Consider the following 17,599-nt stretch of genomic DNA (forward strand, 5'->3'; position numbering starts at 1 on the left):
AAATGATTAAACCCTGAATGTCTGCCTGGTTACACGAGAGAAGCAACAGCATCAACTGTCTTGGTTCGGAAATCTGCACACATTGTATTATTGTTAAATACTTTATTATTTATCTTGATCCTGGGACATTCAGATCACCGATTGTTGTGAGAGATTTTATTTTAAAGAAACCAGATATACTGTTAGCAGCAGTGAGTTATTTCATAACCAATAAATGCAGAGCTGATTAAGTTTGATCTTTGTTCTTCAAACGTAACGTGCTTGCACAATGGCTGTTTTGCATGACTGACCACCTCCCAGCGATGCATGTCTCAGATCAGGTTCTGGGGTGGCTCACTGCAGGAGTCCGGCTCATAGGCACTTTGGTTGGAACGTTGAATGGCATCCAAACGCCAGGAATATTTGGGAAATCCTGGATGCTTTAAAACCCCGCACAAATGTATTTTTCTCAAAGATGTAGTAAAAAGTGGTAGAGGCAGGTTCGGTATTGTCATTTAAAGTAAAATTGGATAGGTCTTTGGACAGGAAAGGAATGGAGGGTTATGGGCTGAGTGCGGGCCAGTGGGACTAGGTGAGTGTAAGCACTGGCACAGACTAGAAGGGCTGAGATGGCCTGTTTCCGTGCTGTAATTGTTATATGGTTATATGTAGACTACTGTATTCCAGCTACCTTCCCAGTTTTCTGCATGTGTGGTTATCAGACAGGAATAGTCTATTGTTTTTCTAGTATCGAGCCGCAATGTAGAGTGTGTTTATGTCTGTGTTTCTTCACCTGCTACATTCCCCATGTTCACAAGCCATATCCCCTCCCCCGAAAAAAACCTTTGTTTCTTCACTGCGAGTAAAGGGTAAATGGGGGAAAGCCCTTTCCCCTGCAACTGAAGGGATGTCATGAAATAACTTGTTGAAATTTAACTAACCTCCTTCTATGTGTTAATTGTTCAACTTTTTTCCCAATACAGCTTCACTACAACAAAAATGACACACTTACCCTTTGTTTCTCCGTACGAGTAGAGGGGAAGGCTGTTGACAGTAGATTGGATGGTAAGTGAGAGATATTTTAAGGAAACTCTCAGAAATTGGAAAACTAGATTCAAGAATGTGCAGCAATTTGAAAGGACAGTATTAAAATCGGTATTATCTCTAATATTTAATATCTTCCTGAAAATTCTTCTTGCCTCCTCCACTTCTGCAAGTGGTTGTAATATATTATAACTGATTCCACATATTTCAGTCGATCCACTCTCTTCATGAAGTAACCTACTCTCAGTAATGCTGCCATCTGAGCAGCTGGTAACTGAACTTGAAGGAAATCAGTTTATGTTGCTGATGAATACTGGGTGCAGCATGTCCCTTTGTGGTTTAGATAGTTCAAGATTACAAATCGCGCTGGCTGGATAATTATTAAATGAATATATTTGTAATGAATGTCTGAAGAGTTCTTTTAATCAGCACGATCCAGGATGGAGGTGATTTATTTCACTCCTTTTGGTTTTTAATTAGATATTCAAACTAGTCAGTGAAATAATGGACAAGTGTAGTTTGTTGCTCTTTGGTTTTCTGCTGGGCAGCTTGGAAAGGAGATAAGATTGTTACCTGTCTGTGGCTGTGCTGCTTGTGTTCTTTTGAAGTTAACTGCTTCCATATGCCTGGCCTCAGACCAGAAAGGGAAGATGATTACCTAGCTGTAGGATTCTGGGAAAGCTCTGCCATATTAACCAAACTGGGATCAGAATTTAGCTGAGTCGGCACAGATTTGCTCATTCGGTTAAGACATCAAACTGTTCCAGGTGTAGTATGCTGCTGCAGGTTTGGAACCACAGAGACATTTGTTAGAAATGAGAAATTGACTCCTGTCCCTACTCCTGTTCCAAGTTTTTCAAGGATTTAAGCATGTGCTGATACTGACCAGAGATAATGTTGGGCTCTCCAGTGCTTAATTTTGAAGATCCATCAGTTCTTTGCTCTTGCCCAAATGATGGTTCCTTAAGTCAGTTATGGGGCAGGAAATAGTGTTACACAAAATCATGGTTTGTGTACAACTTGACTTGTGTTGCAATCAGTAAACATTTATAAAAGTTGTCTGGGCTAACGAATTATTATTCCATTATAATTATCATAGATAGGGAAAACATTTTATGGTTATAATATGAAATCAATTATTTTAATTTTCAGTGACTCTCCACAATTGTGAATACAGCAACACTGACTGCAGTCTATGCCTCAGTGCAGAGCAAAAATACAATTGTGTTTGGTGCAACAATAAAGATACAAAAAAATGTGTTTATAAAGAGCTTTGTAAAGTTCCTATTGAAAATGCGAATTCCTGTCCGGCCCCAACTATTTCACAAGTAAGTAACATTGTTTAATATATTTTTGCATAGAAACTATTTTAAGATGTAATAGTTGATCATTTGTATTTTTTTAAAAAGTCTGAATCCAAATGTATATTTTGTCTAAGTAATTAGACATTTTTAGTAGGTAAACTGTTCTCAAAAAGGCAGCACACAATGAAGCGGAAACTTCATTAAAATTGTTTTTTTAATATATAACAGTGAGTGGTATGAGTGTTTCAATTAAATATCTGGACCTCTATTTTTTGTGAATTATCAAATTGTACAATATATGCAGAACTGTCAGAACAAACAAAGACATAATTGCATTCACAAAGATAACCATGATTAAATCCTTTCATTCTTCAGTTGGACCCAACTAATGGGCCACTCAAAGGAGGAATTCTTCTGACCATTAAGGGCTCAAACCTTGGAAAAACAGCTGATGATATCAAAGAGATCAAAGTTGGAAAAGCTGTTTGCAATCAAGATAAGGAAAAATACTCCACATCTGTCAGGTATGATGAAACTTATTGTGAAGCATGAGTGGTAGTTCAATATAGCATTAAGATAAGGTGTGAATACTATGATTTATTCATTCAATCTTGTAAGGTTTGATGATCCATTTATACTTCTGAAAATTACCTCCAACACCCTATTCTTAACGATGCTTTAATGAAGCTATGTCACAAGCACATTGCTTATTTTAGATTGGATATAGATTTTCCACGGTTGCAAAATTTTGACCTAATTTTAAATTGGTGCATCAGACATGGATAAATATATTTAAGTTATCAGTTTGTTAATGGTCAAGAAAACCTGCCTGCCTTAATTCAACGCGAGTTTAATTGTCACTCAACGATATATGAATTCTCATGAATGCAGCCAAATGAGACTGGGTTACTATGGGGGTCAAGGTGCAGAGACACACCATTAACAGTTACATACAGTAAATACACACAAGATCACTCTCACCTAAGAAGAATCCTGCCAGGCTCCTGCGACTCAATGCACAGTCCTCGCACATACAAATCTACAAACCCATATAGAATATCAGTAAAAAAAATACAACACCACTGAATGTGTGTGTGTATATATATATAATCCAGACCTTCCAGCCCACTGATACTCTCCGTTGACCGGTCCCTGACACCCACTAGGCAACCTGCGGCTTTGAGACCTAGCCTTGCCCCAGTGCCCGCTGCTCAGAGAACAATAGTCTGCTTGGGTGATAAGGTGATGAAGACCTAACGGCTCAATATCATAATGAAGAAAGGAGCAAAAAAAAAGACCAGAAGGATTGGTCATATCATCTGATTTGTTAAAAAAAAGTTTGGCTGAACATTGATATTTTCTCAGTATCCGCTTGATACATTCTTGATGTTATCAGAAACATCCAAATAACAACATGGTATTTACATGCCTTACTTTGGCACAAAGTCCTTGAGTTATTTAAATCAATGGACAGTCCTTCCTGACGTGCTCCTAACTTGTCATGGTTCTCCAAGGGCTGTGGCGTTGTTGCTCTGCAGGTTGGCTCCAACCTCTGAAATCAATCTGTCTGGTTCAACAAATCTCAGGGGTTTGACTATGTTCCACGGTATTTATGAGGAAAGTTTGACTGAGCTGGGGCAGTCTGAGGAAGAAAGGTTGAGTGAGCTAAGGCTTTTCTCCTTGGAGCAAAGGAGGATGAGGGGCAACTTGACAGAGGTGTACGAGATCATGAAGAGGTATAGATAGAATGAACATCCTTTTAAGGTGGGTGTAGGAAAGTTTAGGGTCTGATATCAGAGGTGTACGCAGCCTGGAATCACTGCCAGGGATGGTGGTTGAGGGTGATACAATAGGGACATTTAAGATTCTCTCAGGCTCATGGAAATAAGAGAAAATGGAGGATTATGGTCTGTGTAGGAGGCAAGGGTTAGATTGATCATGGAGTAGGTTTACATGGGCCAACACAGTACACGGGCTGGAAGTCCCATACAATGCTGTACTCCTCTGTGTTCTATATTTCACTTCTCACGTTGGCTTTGTGGAATATCTATTTGTTATCACTGTCGGATTCAATATTAGTTTCTTTGATTAGTCTGGAATGTTTACCTCTTCCTCTGGGGCCAAAAGCTAACACAGTTATTATCAGTGCTCACTGTTTTTATTATCTTTTACAATGTCATTATCTGTTTTCTCAGGGGTGAATATGGTTTCTTGTTTTACCAAATGTATTTATGGAGTTTTGTGGGGTTCTTTTGGTCTCATATGAAACTTGGCCAAGGATATTTCTTTTCTTTGTAGCTGTTATTGGCTGTTTGGCTGCTCTTTCTGTCCCTGTGGAAAAGGGAAATGTGGAGCTGTTGCCAGGACCTACAGCATAATTTTCCCATTCTTTATGCTTTTACACTCATGTTGCTGGTGAACAGCGTATGAACCAGGCACAGCCTCACAGGCTCACAACTCTGGGCACTTGGCATCTCAGCAGCCCCTCTGGTGTCACCCTTTGCCTCATCTGGGGTGTTTGCCAAGCCAGCTGCCCCAGCTGTAGGCTTGCCAACAATTCCCAGGAACCTGCAGATCAGTCATCTCACTTCGAGTAGTACTTTATAATTGGAGCTGATGGAAAGGCTGCTGGATCTGGGAGAACACGGAAGAGGCCAGAAAACCACTGGAACACCTCATCTCTTTATCTAATATCACAGTCCACACTGTACCCAGGTTAATACCAGTGGTAGCCCAAGGAACAGTGCCCGGGTCAAAACCCAAGTCTTTACTCCTGTTTTTCATAGTTCAGCGACACTGGTGTCAGAGGTTGATCTGTATGGACCAGGAGTACAATTGTGATGACCATCAAAGGGCTTGTTCAGGCACATTGAACGGTAAGATTGAGAGGATTACCATCCTTAACACAAGAAAATCTGTAGATGTGGAAAATCCAAAGCAACACACACAGAATGCCGGAGAAACTCGTCAGCCCAGGCAGCATCTACGGAAAAGAGTACAGTCAACGTTTTGGGCAAAGAGCCATAATCAGTCCTGATGAAGAATCTCGGCCTGAAGCATCGACTGTTTACTCTTTTTCATAGATGCAGCCTGGATTGCTCTCCCTGCCTGGCTATCTCTCAGATATTGTCCTTGTTATTGATAGGACCAAGTGCACTTATGTACGACTATGAGGGTAATGAAACATGTCCACGTATCTGATTTAGGAGAGTGTGAATTGTTTGCTGTCACAGGATGTGAACAGCTGCTTTCTTTTGAGAGCAAAGTTTTTGTTTAGTTTTCTGAATGCCTTAGTCAAATTAAAATACATCATATTCTATTAGAAATATGTGATTTTTAACATGATCTATTTATACTTACAGGGTCGTTTGTACATTAGGTGAAGTTACGGAACCACAAGATAAACTGGTACAGATTGTGACAAGAAATAACAAAACTGGTATATCTGCCACTAAGTTCACATACACTGTGAGTATTCACTGCCTACAGAGTTTTACCTTCATAGATTTGTCTCCTCTACATTAATTTAAAACAAAAAGTAAAAGTTTTATCCAATAGCTCAACAATAACAATGAGCCCCCTGCTCTGTACGTTATGCAGACAGGATTGTGATTAGATTCGGCTTGAACTCCATCTACAAGTTTGCAGATGGCAGCACCACAGTGGTCTGTATTTCAAGTAGTGAGTTGAAGTTCAGGAAGCCTCCTGGCATGGTTTCAGGACAACAATCTTTCCCTCAATGTCATCAAAACAAGAAGAGCTGGTCATGGACTCAGGAGGGGCGTGGGGTTCGTGCTCCTGATTTCATCAACAGTGCTGACGAAAGTTCCTAAGAGTGAATATCATCAATAGCCTGTGCTGATTCAACCACTGAATGTCCTGGCCAAGATAGAACACCAGTGTCTCATCTTTCAACAGGAGGCTAAAGAATTCAGGCATACCCCTTTGACCTCACCAACTGCATCATTAAAAAGCATCCTATCTGGATACAGTACAGCCTGGTATGGTAACTGCTCTGCATATGACTTCAGGAAGCTGCAGAGAGTTGTGAACACGATTCAACACGTCAGGGGAAATTGGACTCCTCTACACCCCATCCACGGACTCTCCCCTTTAGTAAAGCAGCCAGCGTGATTCTAGATCCCACCCACCTGGGACATTTTCTCTTCCTTTAACTCCTTCCCATCAGGCAGAAGATGCAAGACCCTGAAAGCGTGTCCCAACAAGCTTAGGGACAACTTCTATCCCGCTGTCATACAACTATTGAACATTCTTCTTGTATGATAAACTGGACTCTTAACAATCTCACAATCTACCTCGTTGCGGCCTTGTACCTTAATTGTCTACCGGCACCGCACTTCTCTGGCACTGTAACATTTTATTCTGATTTCTGTTTAAGATTCAAGATTGTTTAATTTAATGTGTAAAAGGAGAACAAAATAATTCTTACTCCTGATCCAATGCAGCACAAAAGAAATAAGAATAACAAAAGAATAAGATAAGGAACATAATAATTCAAAAAACACAATGAATATAAATACACAAGACAGCTTCTATAGATAGATAGTATGCCCATAAAGTGGTGCTAGGCACAGGAGTGTCTGTACATAAGGCAAGTGACAGGAAATGATAAAGTAGTGGTGTTGGCGATATGGATGTGTTGTTTTTCCTCAAACTGTATCAGTGTACTGATGTGATGAAGTGATCTGTCCAGACAGTATGTTAGACAAGTTTTTCACTGCACCTCAGTACGTGTGACAATAATAAATTGGTTTACCAATTTATGTTTGCTTTATAAAATGTAATGTGGAAAGAAATAAGGTCTGGAAAGAAAAAAACAATTGTGATGGCTTAGTAAATGCATGTGGAAAATTGATTGATAAAATGCAGAAACTCAATGCTCCGACAGTTAACCTTAATGTTGGTAATTGTTCAGGACCCTGAGCCTTATGAAATATCTCCGTCAAGAGGGATACATGCTGGAGGAACGAGTCTAACAATCACGGGAAAGCACTTAACCACTGGAAAGCAGGAGGACGTAAAAGTGTTGCTGGGCAACGTTCCGTGTACTCTGTAAGTGGGGGGGGGGGGAAGAACCATGGATGTTGGGGAGGGACAATAAAACAAAACATGGTGATAGTTGTGTCATTGGTTTGCATTGTATTTGATACTGTGTGGATGTAAGTCTAAGTTCTCAAGGTGAACAATATTTCGTTGTGTGTCAAATCAGCTGTGTTTTCCCATTTTATTTTTTGTATATAATCTTTGGTCTTTTCACTTCTTAACATCAGTACTGGGAGTCCTGCTGAGCAACTTCGCAGACATAATATCTCACTGATACTTCATCCACTTGACTGTTCCTATGCAAACACCAGACTCCAGTGCACTGGCAAGCAATTCAATCATCTTGCTTCCTTATTTAATCCAGTGTGTGTGTTTTGCCTGTTACGCTGCTGGCAGTTTGAGCAGCAGTGGGGATCCTCCGTCTCTGGCGGTGTTCCGGGCTTCCATTGTCACTTCAGTAGCTTCCTCGCCGTTTTCACTCCTGTCCGTCATGCAAGTCCCGGGTTGGAGACTCAGGAATACCGTCACACTCAGCTGTAGAAGGATTCTTCGTTTCTGTTTCTGTAACAATTTTGTTTTACCAGTCGGGGATGTTAGCCCTGGGCTGAACCCCAGAAACCTGGAGGAGCACTCTTAGTCTGCCCTCTACCCTTTGACCTCTTTGGAATGGGTGACCTTACTAAGAGCCAAAGCATAAAGTCCTGATTCCAGCTAACACAGCTGACAGGGTCAGCCTCCAAACCCTACAAGTAGGTTGTGGTCCTCTTGGGGGAGTTAATCCTGTATTTACCTGAAATTCCACACAACCCTTCCTGTAGGTATAACATGTGAAATGAACCATTTTGTTCCTTATTTTTCCACTTCCTCAGATGAGTTGTGCAATTGCTCTATTTATACCTCTACTTGGTTCACCTTTAGCTAATCCAACACTGAGTATCCATTAAAGAAATGACACTCCTAATGTCAAAACTTCACATATGTTTTCCAACAAGTCAGTGAAGCCCACATCTCCTGCTGGATTAGTCCAAATACACCCTTGTTGCTTGTATCAAAAATAGAGCTCTATCAGCTTCCCAGTTTAAAAATGAGTCAGGCACATTTAATTCCAAAAGCAAGGAATTCTCTCCATTCTCAAGTATGTTTGTGCACCCATTTGTAATGTTGGGAAGTGTTGGGTGAGGTTATACATATAGAATCAGCGTTCAGAAAGAGAATAACAAGTGAAGAAAGAGTTTTGTGAAAGAGTAAGATTGGCTGCTTGGTGTTATTTACCAGATTTTACATGTGCTCCTTAAGCAGTGTCTGAAAGCAAAAAAAGCCCCAGCATATTTAGAAGGATAAGCAGTTTTGATGCTCTGGCGCTGGCCATTATTCTTGAATCGGTAGATTCTGGGATGCAAGTTACAAATCCGGAATTCTGTGACCATTCTGTAAGTTGTTGCTTCAGTATTATGGTGCTTGCTGCACAATGGAGGATGCAACATTGAGCCAAAAAGCTGTGTGCTCTTTAGTTAAATACAAGTGACCTGGAGACAGTATTGGAAGAGGAGAAGGAGACTCTCCCAGTGGTCTGCCAAAAGTTTACCTTGCATCGAAAACTGCAATGCATCTCATTGCTTTGTGCAGTTTGACAATTCATGTCATAAAAAAACATGCCCACCACAAAAGTAATTAGTCGAGTTTGTATACGTATTGTTTTCATTAAAATTAAGATATTGGAAATGTTTGTATAATTTTGTTAAGTAAACATACATAAAGAAGGAAAATGGATACCTTAAAAATAATAATCATGGGTGAATTTAAAACTTAACTCCAGAATTAATTGGCCAGATGATCAGGAGATTGGGGAATTCAGTCCCTGTAGGATTTGTTTCTAACCTAGCATCTTAAAAACCTGCTAAAAGGAGATTTGAAACTGGATCCAGTAATGGGGAATGAGACAGAACAGCAAAAGTAAGGTAATATCCAGTCAGTGGTCATAAATGGTCAAAATACATCTGAATCTAATGCACTTGAAGATGGTAAGTGGGAATAAAATGAGGAATATGCGGTTTAATAGCTGCTAATGAAGCAAGATTTTTGAGGGGGAGAATAAGAGTCAAGAAAATAAAATGATGAATAATGTTGATAAACCAGTGTAGAAATGCAGTGGGGATCATTTAAACGTATTGTTCAGAACAATTTATAACATGTTTAGCGGCATTGAGAGGCAACGGGTGTTTAAAGGAATGTTGGAAAAAATTGGTGTACAGAGAGGGATATCACGAGGATAAAGAATAAGGAAACATTTAGAAAATCAAAGAGGAGCTTAAAAATGAAACAGGAAAGCGAATGTGTGGAGAGCATGATCGGCAAGAGAGTGCACCAGCTTCAGTGAATTAGTGAGTGGGCAAAAAGGTAACACAAACATTAGGTAGGAAATTTGAGATGAATCACTTGGATAGGAAAACTAGAAAAAAAAAGGAATGCATTTTAATAGATTTCCTAATAAATAATTCACTTAAAAATCCATTATGTTTTGAAACATTTGTCAGGAGACCACAATCCAAATCCATAAAATTAGTTTCATAAAATGTTGATGAATAGAGGAACCTTGGAATTCAAGGTGCTAGTTCCCTGAAAGTGACAATGCAGATGGTTAGGATGACGAAGGAGGCATGCTTGCCTTTGTCAGTCAGGGCCTGGAAAATAACAGTTGGAACGTGATGTTGCAATTTTACAAAGCAGGAGTTAAGGCTACACTTGGGAATTTTGTGTGCTGTCCTTGCCACCATATTAAAGGAAGAATGTAATTGCTTTGGAAAGAAGGTGGAAGAGATTTCTGTGGATTGAAGGACATTAGTTATGGGGAGGGATTGGAGAGGCTTGGTGTGTTTGCTGTGGAGCAAAGGAGACTGAGAGGTAGCCTTTCTAAAGATGATGAGTCATAGATAGGAGTGATTAAGGGGATGTTGTTTTGTACCAAGAGCGTTGATATTGGGAATGTGCTGTCAAAAGAGATGATGGAATGAGATGCAATCACTACGTTTCGGAGGTGTTCTGACAGGCCCTTAAATAGGCAAGGATAAAGAAGTATTGAAGACAATTGGTATGTGTGGTGAACTACATATAACTATCTGGACACGCCCCCCCCCCCCCCCCCCCCCCGCTGACTGCTCCTGTGGCTCCTCCCACTAACCATGGGTCCTCCCACGGACCCTGGTATAAAGGCGATTGGGGACACCGCCCCGGCCTCAGTCTCCAGGATGCAGTGTGGTGGTCAATTGCTGCTTGTTCTTTCTTCCAGCCAATAAAAGCCTATATCTCGCCTCATGTTTCTGAGAGTTATTGATGGTGCATCAGTATGAGAGTAGATGGGTAAATGGGTCAGCATAGGTGTGATGGACCTTCGGCCCCATTTCTCTTGCTGTACAACGCTGACTCTCAGCCCAGGGAGTCTGCTGATCACTCATCGTGGCTTGGTATTCCAGGAAAATTGTACAGTGATTGATTGTGTGCCGAGCTGTTTGTCAATCCATGAAATTCAATCAATTCAGTCAATTTGCTGTGACTCCTTTGCAGAATGCTGTAAACTTGGTGAGTAGGGGAGGACTGGTGAATCATTGGCCATAACTTTATGATTTCAAATTCAAGCAACCCACACGTGGAAATGCCAGAAGTGCCATCAGTTTCACTGTGATGGCGTGCCGGGTATTCTACCACCCGTACCACTGCAAAACCAGGCTGCTGATTTACTTGTGTTGGTGGTGGTGCTTTGAAGGTCATCAGTGTTTATAATTCCCCTTGGTTTGCCACATGCACATTTTTTCTGGCAACCAACAATTTGCAATTCATCAGAACCTTAACATCCCACAATGTTGCAAGTAAAATGGAACAATAAACACTAAGTGGGAGTTAGAGTTAGATTTAACCAGTACCTCAGAAGAGATAAGGAGGCAAATGGTTCAAGGAGAGCTAAAGTTTGCTGAAGCATAAAAACTTGCAGAGCACAAGTAGGTGAGTAGAACTACCTTGGAGTTGTGGAGAAGATTGTAAAACTATCTGTGACCACAGGAGGATATGAAATCCGGGCTGAGAACTTCGGAGTGGAGATGTTGCATGACTGACCACCAGTGTACATGAGATGAGGTGTGTTGTAGGGTAGGGCCAGCAGTGTTGTGGATAGGTTCAGATAGCCACCATACTAAAATGAAAGACTGCCGTGCTTCTTTTGATGCTGTTGAGACGTAATCTGTTGGATTGTTGTGCACTTAGAGCATTTATGACTTGCTACCTGTTATGCCACTAGCGTTTGGGGCAGCAATGAAGGTCCTTCATCTCTGGTGATGTTCAGGGTTTCCGTCGATGTGTCAGTAGCTTCTTCTTGCTTTTCCTGGTGGAGACTCAGGAATCCCGTCGCACGCAGATGCAGATGGTTTCCCGTAACAAGTTTGTTTTACCTGCCAGAGTTGTTAGCCGTGAGCTGAACCCCTGAGCCTGGAGGACCGGTGGACCACTCTTAGTCTGACCTCTACCCTTTGACCTGTTTGGCATGGGTGACCCTACCAAGAGTCAAAACACAAAGCCCTGACTCCAGCTGGCATAGCTCTCTTGAGTCACTGAGTCAGGCAAACCTCCAAACCACAACAAGGGCTGTAGTCCTCTTCCAGGTTAAAGCAATTATTAATAATGTTAAATTGCATCTATCTACTTAAGCAAGGGCTAAATGCTGTCATTACTACCACAACAGCAGCAGACCTGCTGTTAGACTAATTAGCCCCCGAGCAAGTGATTATGATGTGGTCCCAGCATGACTTAAGGTGTTTTGTCAATTGGACTTGTTTCTTTGATTAGTAGCTATTGTCTCTGTTTTTAACCAAGTAGAAGATTAAAATCTCATTTGAAACTTGCTGCAACAGCAAGGCAGGAAAGTGGCTTCAACCTATACTTGTTTGTCGTACCTACAGGGTCATTTTATTACTGATATTGACATTAATATTGTTAAATTTCTTAATGGGTACCTTCTCCTTTAAAATCTGCTAGATTGTGTGCGTGTGTATTAGTTGAGATTCTAGTGACATGTTTGTTTTTGTTTTTGACAGGACAACATTTAACGAGAGCCTAGTCTGCATCACAGGCCCTTATGCTGCAGCGTCTCCAGCCCACACTAAAAACGTCACTGTTTCTGTCTGGTATGGAAATAGAGCTGTAAAGGAGGTTCAGCATCAGGTGTTTTCCTATGTTCCGAATCCCCTAATCAATGATCTTAGGCCAAAGAAAAGCATCTTTAGGTAATTCTCTTCTGCAAACAATACTTAAAAAAAACACTTCTTCATTTTTTTCTCCCGTTTCATTGCAGGGGAGGCCATTTGTCCGAACAAGTCCATACTCCCACTTGGAGCATTCCCATCAGTCCCATTCTCCCAAGTGGAGCATTCCTTCAGTCCCCTGCTCCCGCTTGGTTTTACTGTGTCAGTTCTCTCACGCATGCCTATTATCTCCCCATGATCCTCCTACACCAGACATGGACATGCTAGAAGTTTTTGGAAGGAAACAGGAGCATGTTGGATGTGGTCACTGGGAGAATGTTAAAAACTCTCAAGATTGAAGCAGATCTGTGCAAGAGCAACACCGACTGTGCTGTCCCACTTGACCTCTATTCCGACCTTTCCCAGATACCATTCCTCAATTATGCAGGATACTGGGGTTAAGGCTTGTATAGAGTAAAACTGTTCTTTTTTCTCCATTTCTACTTGTATTTCGTCATTTGCACACCAAATTTTCTATGATTCTTCCAAAAATCCTGAGGAAGTTAAAATGTAGAACCATTGTAGGAATGAATGAATGAAATTAATTTATTTTGGTCAGTACAAACATAACAAAAAGCACATTTACAACGATGATTTCATAGGGCAAAATTACAACAAAAAGCATAGATATTCTTTAAAACAGACTGAAAGGGTGTAGGCTGAAGCTACAGCTTATTATACCTACCCCTCTTAATTATACAACATATTTGGCATCGATCATCACATCAAAAACAAAAAACATGAAAGAAAGTGGACAACTCCTGCAGAGATGGTTCAAGCGTGGTCAGCCAACTCCTGCCTTCTATTATGGAAGTCTGTATGATTCTAAACTGAAGGGATCTTTGCTGATCAGGATTTTGTGCATCATACCCGAATGGCTTGTTTTGCTATTTTGGCACCAACCATGTTGCTTTGTGGCTTGAGTTGTGCGGAGGCTAGCACGAATAAAGATGATGGTCTTCTTTCTTTACAATGTAAGCAGCCTCTGCTTGATTAGCGTCTCATCACTGCCCCCAAACATCAATTCTCTCTACCCTTTGCTCACCTTGGCTATTGAGTGTAGCACCTACAAAGTGCACAATCATTACTCATCTCAGTCCCTCTGACCTTCCGAGGCCACGGCCTCTACCACAAAGAAGGGTAAGGGGAGTAACTGCAGGACAATACCCTGTCTTGCAGACTCGCCTACTGACACAAAGATGGTCCTTATTGTCTCTCAATCTAAATAACAGAATAGTAGAGTCATGCAGAGGCCATGAAATGTGTGATTCAGCCCAACTTGTCCACGTTGAACTGTAGGTACCCTTCCATATTCACTCCGTGGCCTAGCACTCAGTCCGTGGCCAACTCTGAACACACGGTTGCAAAAAAGAGTTTCTGAACCCTTTGCAGTTATCAGGTTTTCTGCATAATTACTCACAAGATATGGTCTAATCTTCATCTAAGTAATAATAATAGACAAACACAATCTGCCTGAACTAATAACCCACAAACAATTGTATTTTCCATATCTTTATTGAACAGTCTTCGCAGTCCAGACTGGGAAAAGTATGTGAACCCTTGTAGTTAATAACAGGTAGAACCTCCTTTAGCAGCAATAACCTCCACCAAATGTTTCCTGTAGCTGCTGATCAGACTTGCACAATGGCCAAGACCATTCCTCCATACAAAACTGTTTCAGTTCATCAATATTTCTGGGATACCTTACATGAACAGCCCTTTCCAGGTTATGCCGCAGCAGCTCATTTGAGTTATGGTCTGGACTCTGGCTTGCCATTTCAAAACACAAATTTTCTTCTTTTTAAACCATTCTGTTGTTGATTTACTCTTGTGTTTCGGATCATTGTCTCGTTGCATCATTCAACTTCTGCTAAGCTTCAGGTGGCAGACTGCTATCCTGACAATCTCCTATAAAATGTTTTGATACAATTTTGAATTCATTGTTCCCTCAACGATTGCAAGCTGTCCAGGCCCTGAGGCAGCAAAGCACCCATAAACTATGATGTTCCTTCCGCTGTGCTTCATTGTTGTCATGGGTTTTTGGTGTTGGTGTGCAATGCCCTTTTCCCTCCAAACATAGCAAAGTGCATTTTCGCCAGAAAGTTCAACTTCTGTCTCATCTGTCCACAGAACCTTGTCCCAGAAGCATTATGGAACATCCAGGTGGTCTTTTGTAAACTTGCTAGGTGCTGCAATTTTTGTTAGGGAGAGCAGTGGTTTTCTCTGTGGAGTCCTTGCACAAACACCATTCTTGTTCAGTGTTTTTCTTATAGTGGACACACAAAGAGAGACTTCAGCAAGTTCTAGAGATTTCTGCAGGTCTTTTGATGTTACCCTTGGATTCTTTTTCAGCTCCTTCAGCATTGCACGTTGTGCTCTTGGTGTGATCTTTGCAGGATGCCTACTCCTGGAGAGAGTAGCAACAGTACTGAATTTCCTCCATTTGTAGACAGTTTCTCTGACTGTGGACTGATGAACACTCAGGTCTTTAGAAATGTTTTTGAAGCCTTTTCCAGCTTCAGCATCTCTACAATTCTTCTTCTAAGGTCCTCTGAAAGTTGCTTTGATCAAGGCACGGTGCACATGAACAGTTCTTTCTTGAGAAGAGCAGGCTCTGTCAGTAACTTGACTTGGTGTGTCGTTTTTATAGGGCAGGGCACCTCTGCAACCCACACCTCCAATCTCATCTCATTGATTACAACACTTGACTCTATATAGCTTTTGTAGAAGGCATTACCCCAGAGGTTCACGTATGTTTTTGAACCTTGACTGATTGTTTAAATGGTGTACTTAGTACTGATGAGAAGAAGTACAATTGTTTGTTATTAGTTTAGGCAGAATGTGTGTGTCTATTATTGTGATTGAGATGAAGATCAGACCATATTTAGTGAGCAATTAATGCAGAAAACCAGGTAATTGCATAGGGTTCACAATTTGTTTTCTTGTAACTGCAGCACAGGAACAGGCCCTGCGGCCCATGACTTTGTGCTAAATTAATTAAGCTAGTAATTAATGCTTAACTAAACTGATAATTTTTGTCTATGTCCCTCCATTCTCTGCACATTCATGTACCTAAGGGCCTCTTAATTGCCTCCTTCGTACTGTTTCAATGTGGCCTGCACATCTCCTTTGAATTCTCTGCTTAAATACCTGCCTTCTAGTATTAGATATTTCAATCCTGGGGAAAGAAGTTATCTATCCCTTTCATGATTTTATAAGGCTCTGTCAGATCTCCCCTCAGTCTCTGCCACTCCGGAGAAAACGACCCAAGATGGTCCAAATGCTCCTTATAGCAGAGAGCCACTAAAGCCTGTAAACTCGTAGCCTGGCAGTTTCCTCTTTCCCACTGCCGTCAGTTCACTGCGGCATGTATACTTTACAATGCAGCTGGAGGATTGGGGTTTGGTTCCTAACGCTGTCTCTAAGAAGTTTGTACATTCTCTCCATAACCATGTGGGTTTCCTTCGGAACTTCCAGAAGTATCGCTACACAGGCGGGCTGTCCCTCAACTGATCCTCGATGCAAGTGCCGCATTTCACATGTTCCAGTTATGCATAGGACAAATACGTAAGGCTAATCTCACTTTTAATATGGTATGTGCCCTCTAATCCAGGCAGTATCTGTGGAAAAGAGCGAACAGCTGATGTTTTGGGCTGAGATCCTTCAGCGGGACTGGATAAAAAGATGAAAAGCCAGCTTAGATTTCCAGCATCTGCAGATTTTCTCATGTCTGCAGTGCTGCAGATGTGGCCTAACTAGAGCCGAAGAAAGCTGCGCTATAACTTCCTGCCTCTTGAATGGTTCAGCTAATAAAGACAAGGGTGCTACATGCCTTCTCTCCCACTCTATCAAACTGAGCAACCATTTTCAGGGGCTGTGGACTTGGAACCCAAGTATATCAGCACTCTTAAGGGTCTTGCCATTAGCTTGAGTACTGTTGCTCTACGTTTAATCTCACAAAGTGCAACACCTGACATTTGGCCACATTAATTTCCATCTTCCATCTCTTGGCCCATATCTGCAAATGATCCACGTCCCACTGCATCTTTAGCAATCTTCTACATTATCCACAACAGCAGCAATCTTTGCTCTGCCAAACCAATTCAAATGTCCATCTCGATACTTCACTCATGTTTACTCTCTAGGTGAAGAAGGTTCACCTCATACCCCCATTTAGCTCTTACTGAAACCTACATTCTCTAATAAGAGGTGGTGGGGGGAAAGATTTTTGCAATCTACCCTAACTAAATCCTTCATAACTTTGTATACCTCAATCATGTTGGCTCTTACCCTCCACCAATAGACCTAGCATCTCCACGGTTTCCTCGTTACTGAACTGCTTCAACCCAGACAACAATCTGGTGAATCTCCTCTGCACCCTTTCTAGTGTTGTTATATCTTTCCTGTTTTGTGGTAACCAGAACTATACACACTTCTCCAGCTGAGGCCTGAACACAGATTTACAGTGTGAGCATAATTTCCCTATTTCTGTATTCAGTGTCTGACTATCTTAACTGCCTTGTTGCCACCTTCAAGGAATTGTGAATTTGTATTCCAAGTTCATATGTCTTGATGTTATGAGTGCCCCGAAAGTGCGTCATCTCATATGGGTCTGGGTTAAACTCCGCCTGTCATTGATCAGCCAGTTTCTCCAACATAGCATCATCTCTGCTGCCTCAGATTACCACTGCACATCATCCATAAATCCGACAATCTTTTTGTCATCAGCAAGCTTACTGATCTTGTCGCCCACATCCACATCCAAGTCATTCACATATAAATAGTCAGGGTCCTCGTACCAATCCTGGCAAGGCATGAGTGGTCACTGCCACTCGATTGCAAAAAACCAATCCTCTGCCACTGCTTTGTGTCACCTGTTGCTGAGCTGGTTTTAGATGCAGTTGACCATCTTGCATTGAA

General features: G+C 41.4%; 1 protein-coding gene across 10 annotated transcripts in view; it reads left to right on the forward strand.

The window, feature by feature from the left end:
• The window catches only part of LOC132403654 (plexin-B2-like), a 249,573-nt gene that overhangs the window by 188,435 nt on the left and 43,539 nt on the right, over positions 1 to 17,599 (forward strand). For all 10 annotated transcript variants that reach the window (XM_059987166.1, XM_059987161.1, XM_059987159.1 and 7 more), the window contains 6 exons: positions 963 to 1,044; positions 2,176 to 2,351; positions 2,703 to 2,851; positions 5,690 to 5,795; positions 7,264 to 7,400; positions 12,473 to 12,661. In XM_059987166.1, coding sequence (XP_059843149.1) covers positions 963 to 1,044; positions 2,176 to 2,351; positions 2,703 to 2,851; positions 5,690 to 5,795; positions 7,264 to 7,400; positions 12,473 to 12,661 — 839 coding nt within the window. The remainder of the gene's footprint in view (positions 1 to 962; positions 1,045 to 2,175; positions 2,352 to 2,702; positions 2,852 to 5,689; positions 5,796 to 7,263; positions 7,401 to 12,472; positions 12,662 to 17,599) is intronic.

The sequence above is a fragment of the Hypanus sabinus genome, chromosome 13 (assembly GCF_030144855.1).
Source record: "Hypanus sabinus isolate sHypSab1 chromosome 13, sHypSab1.hap1, whole genome shotgun sequence".
NCBI lineage: Eukaryota > Metazoa > Chordata > Chondrichthyes > Myliobatiformes > Dasyatidae > Hypanus > Hypanus sabinus.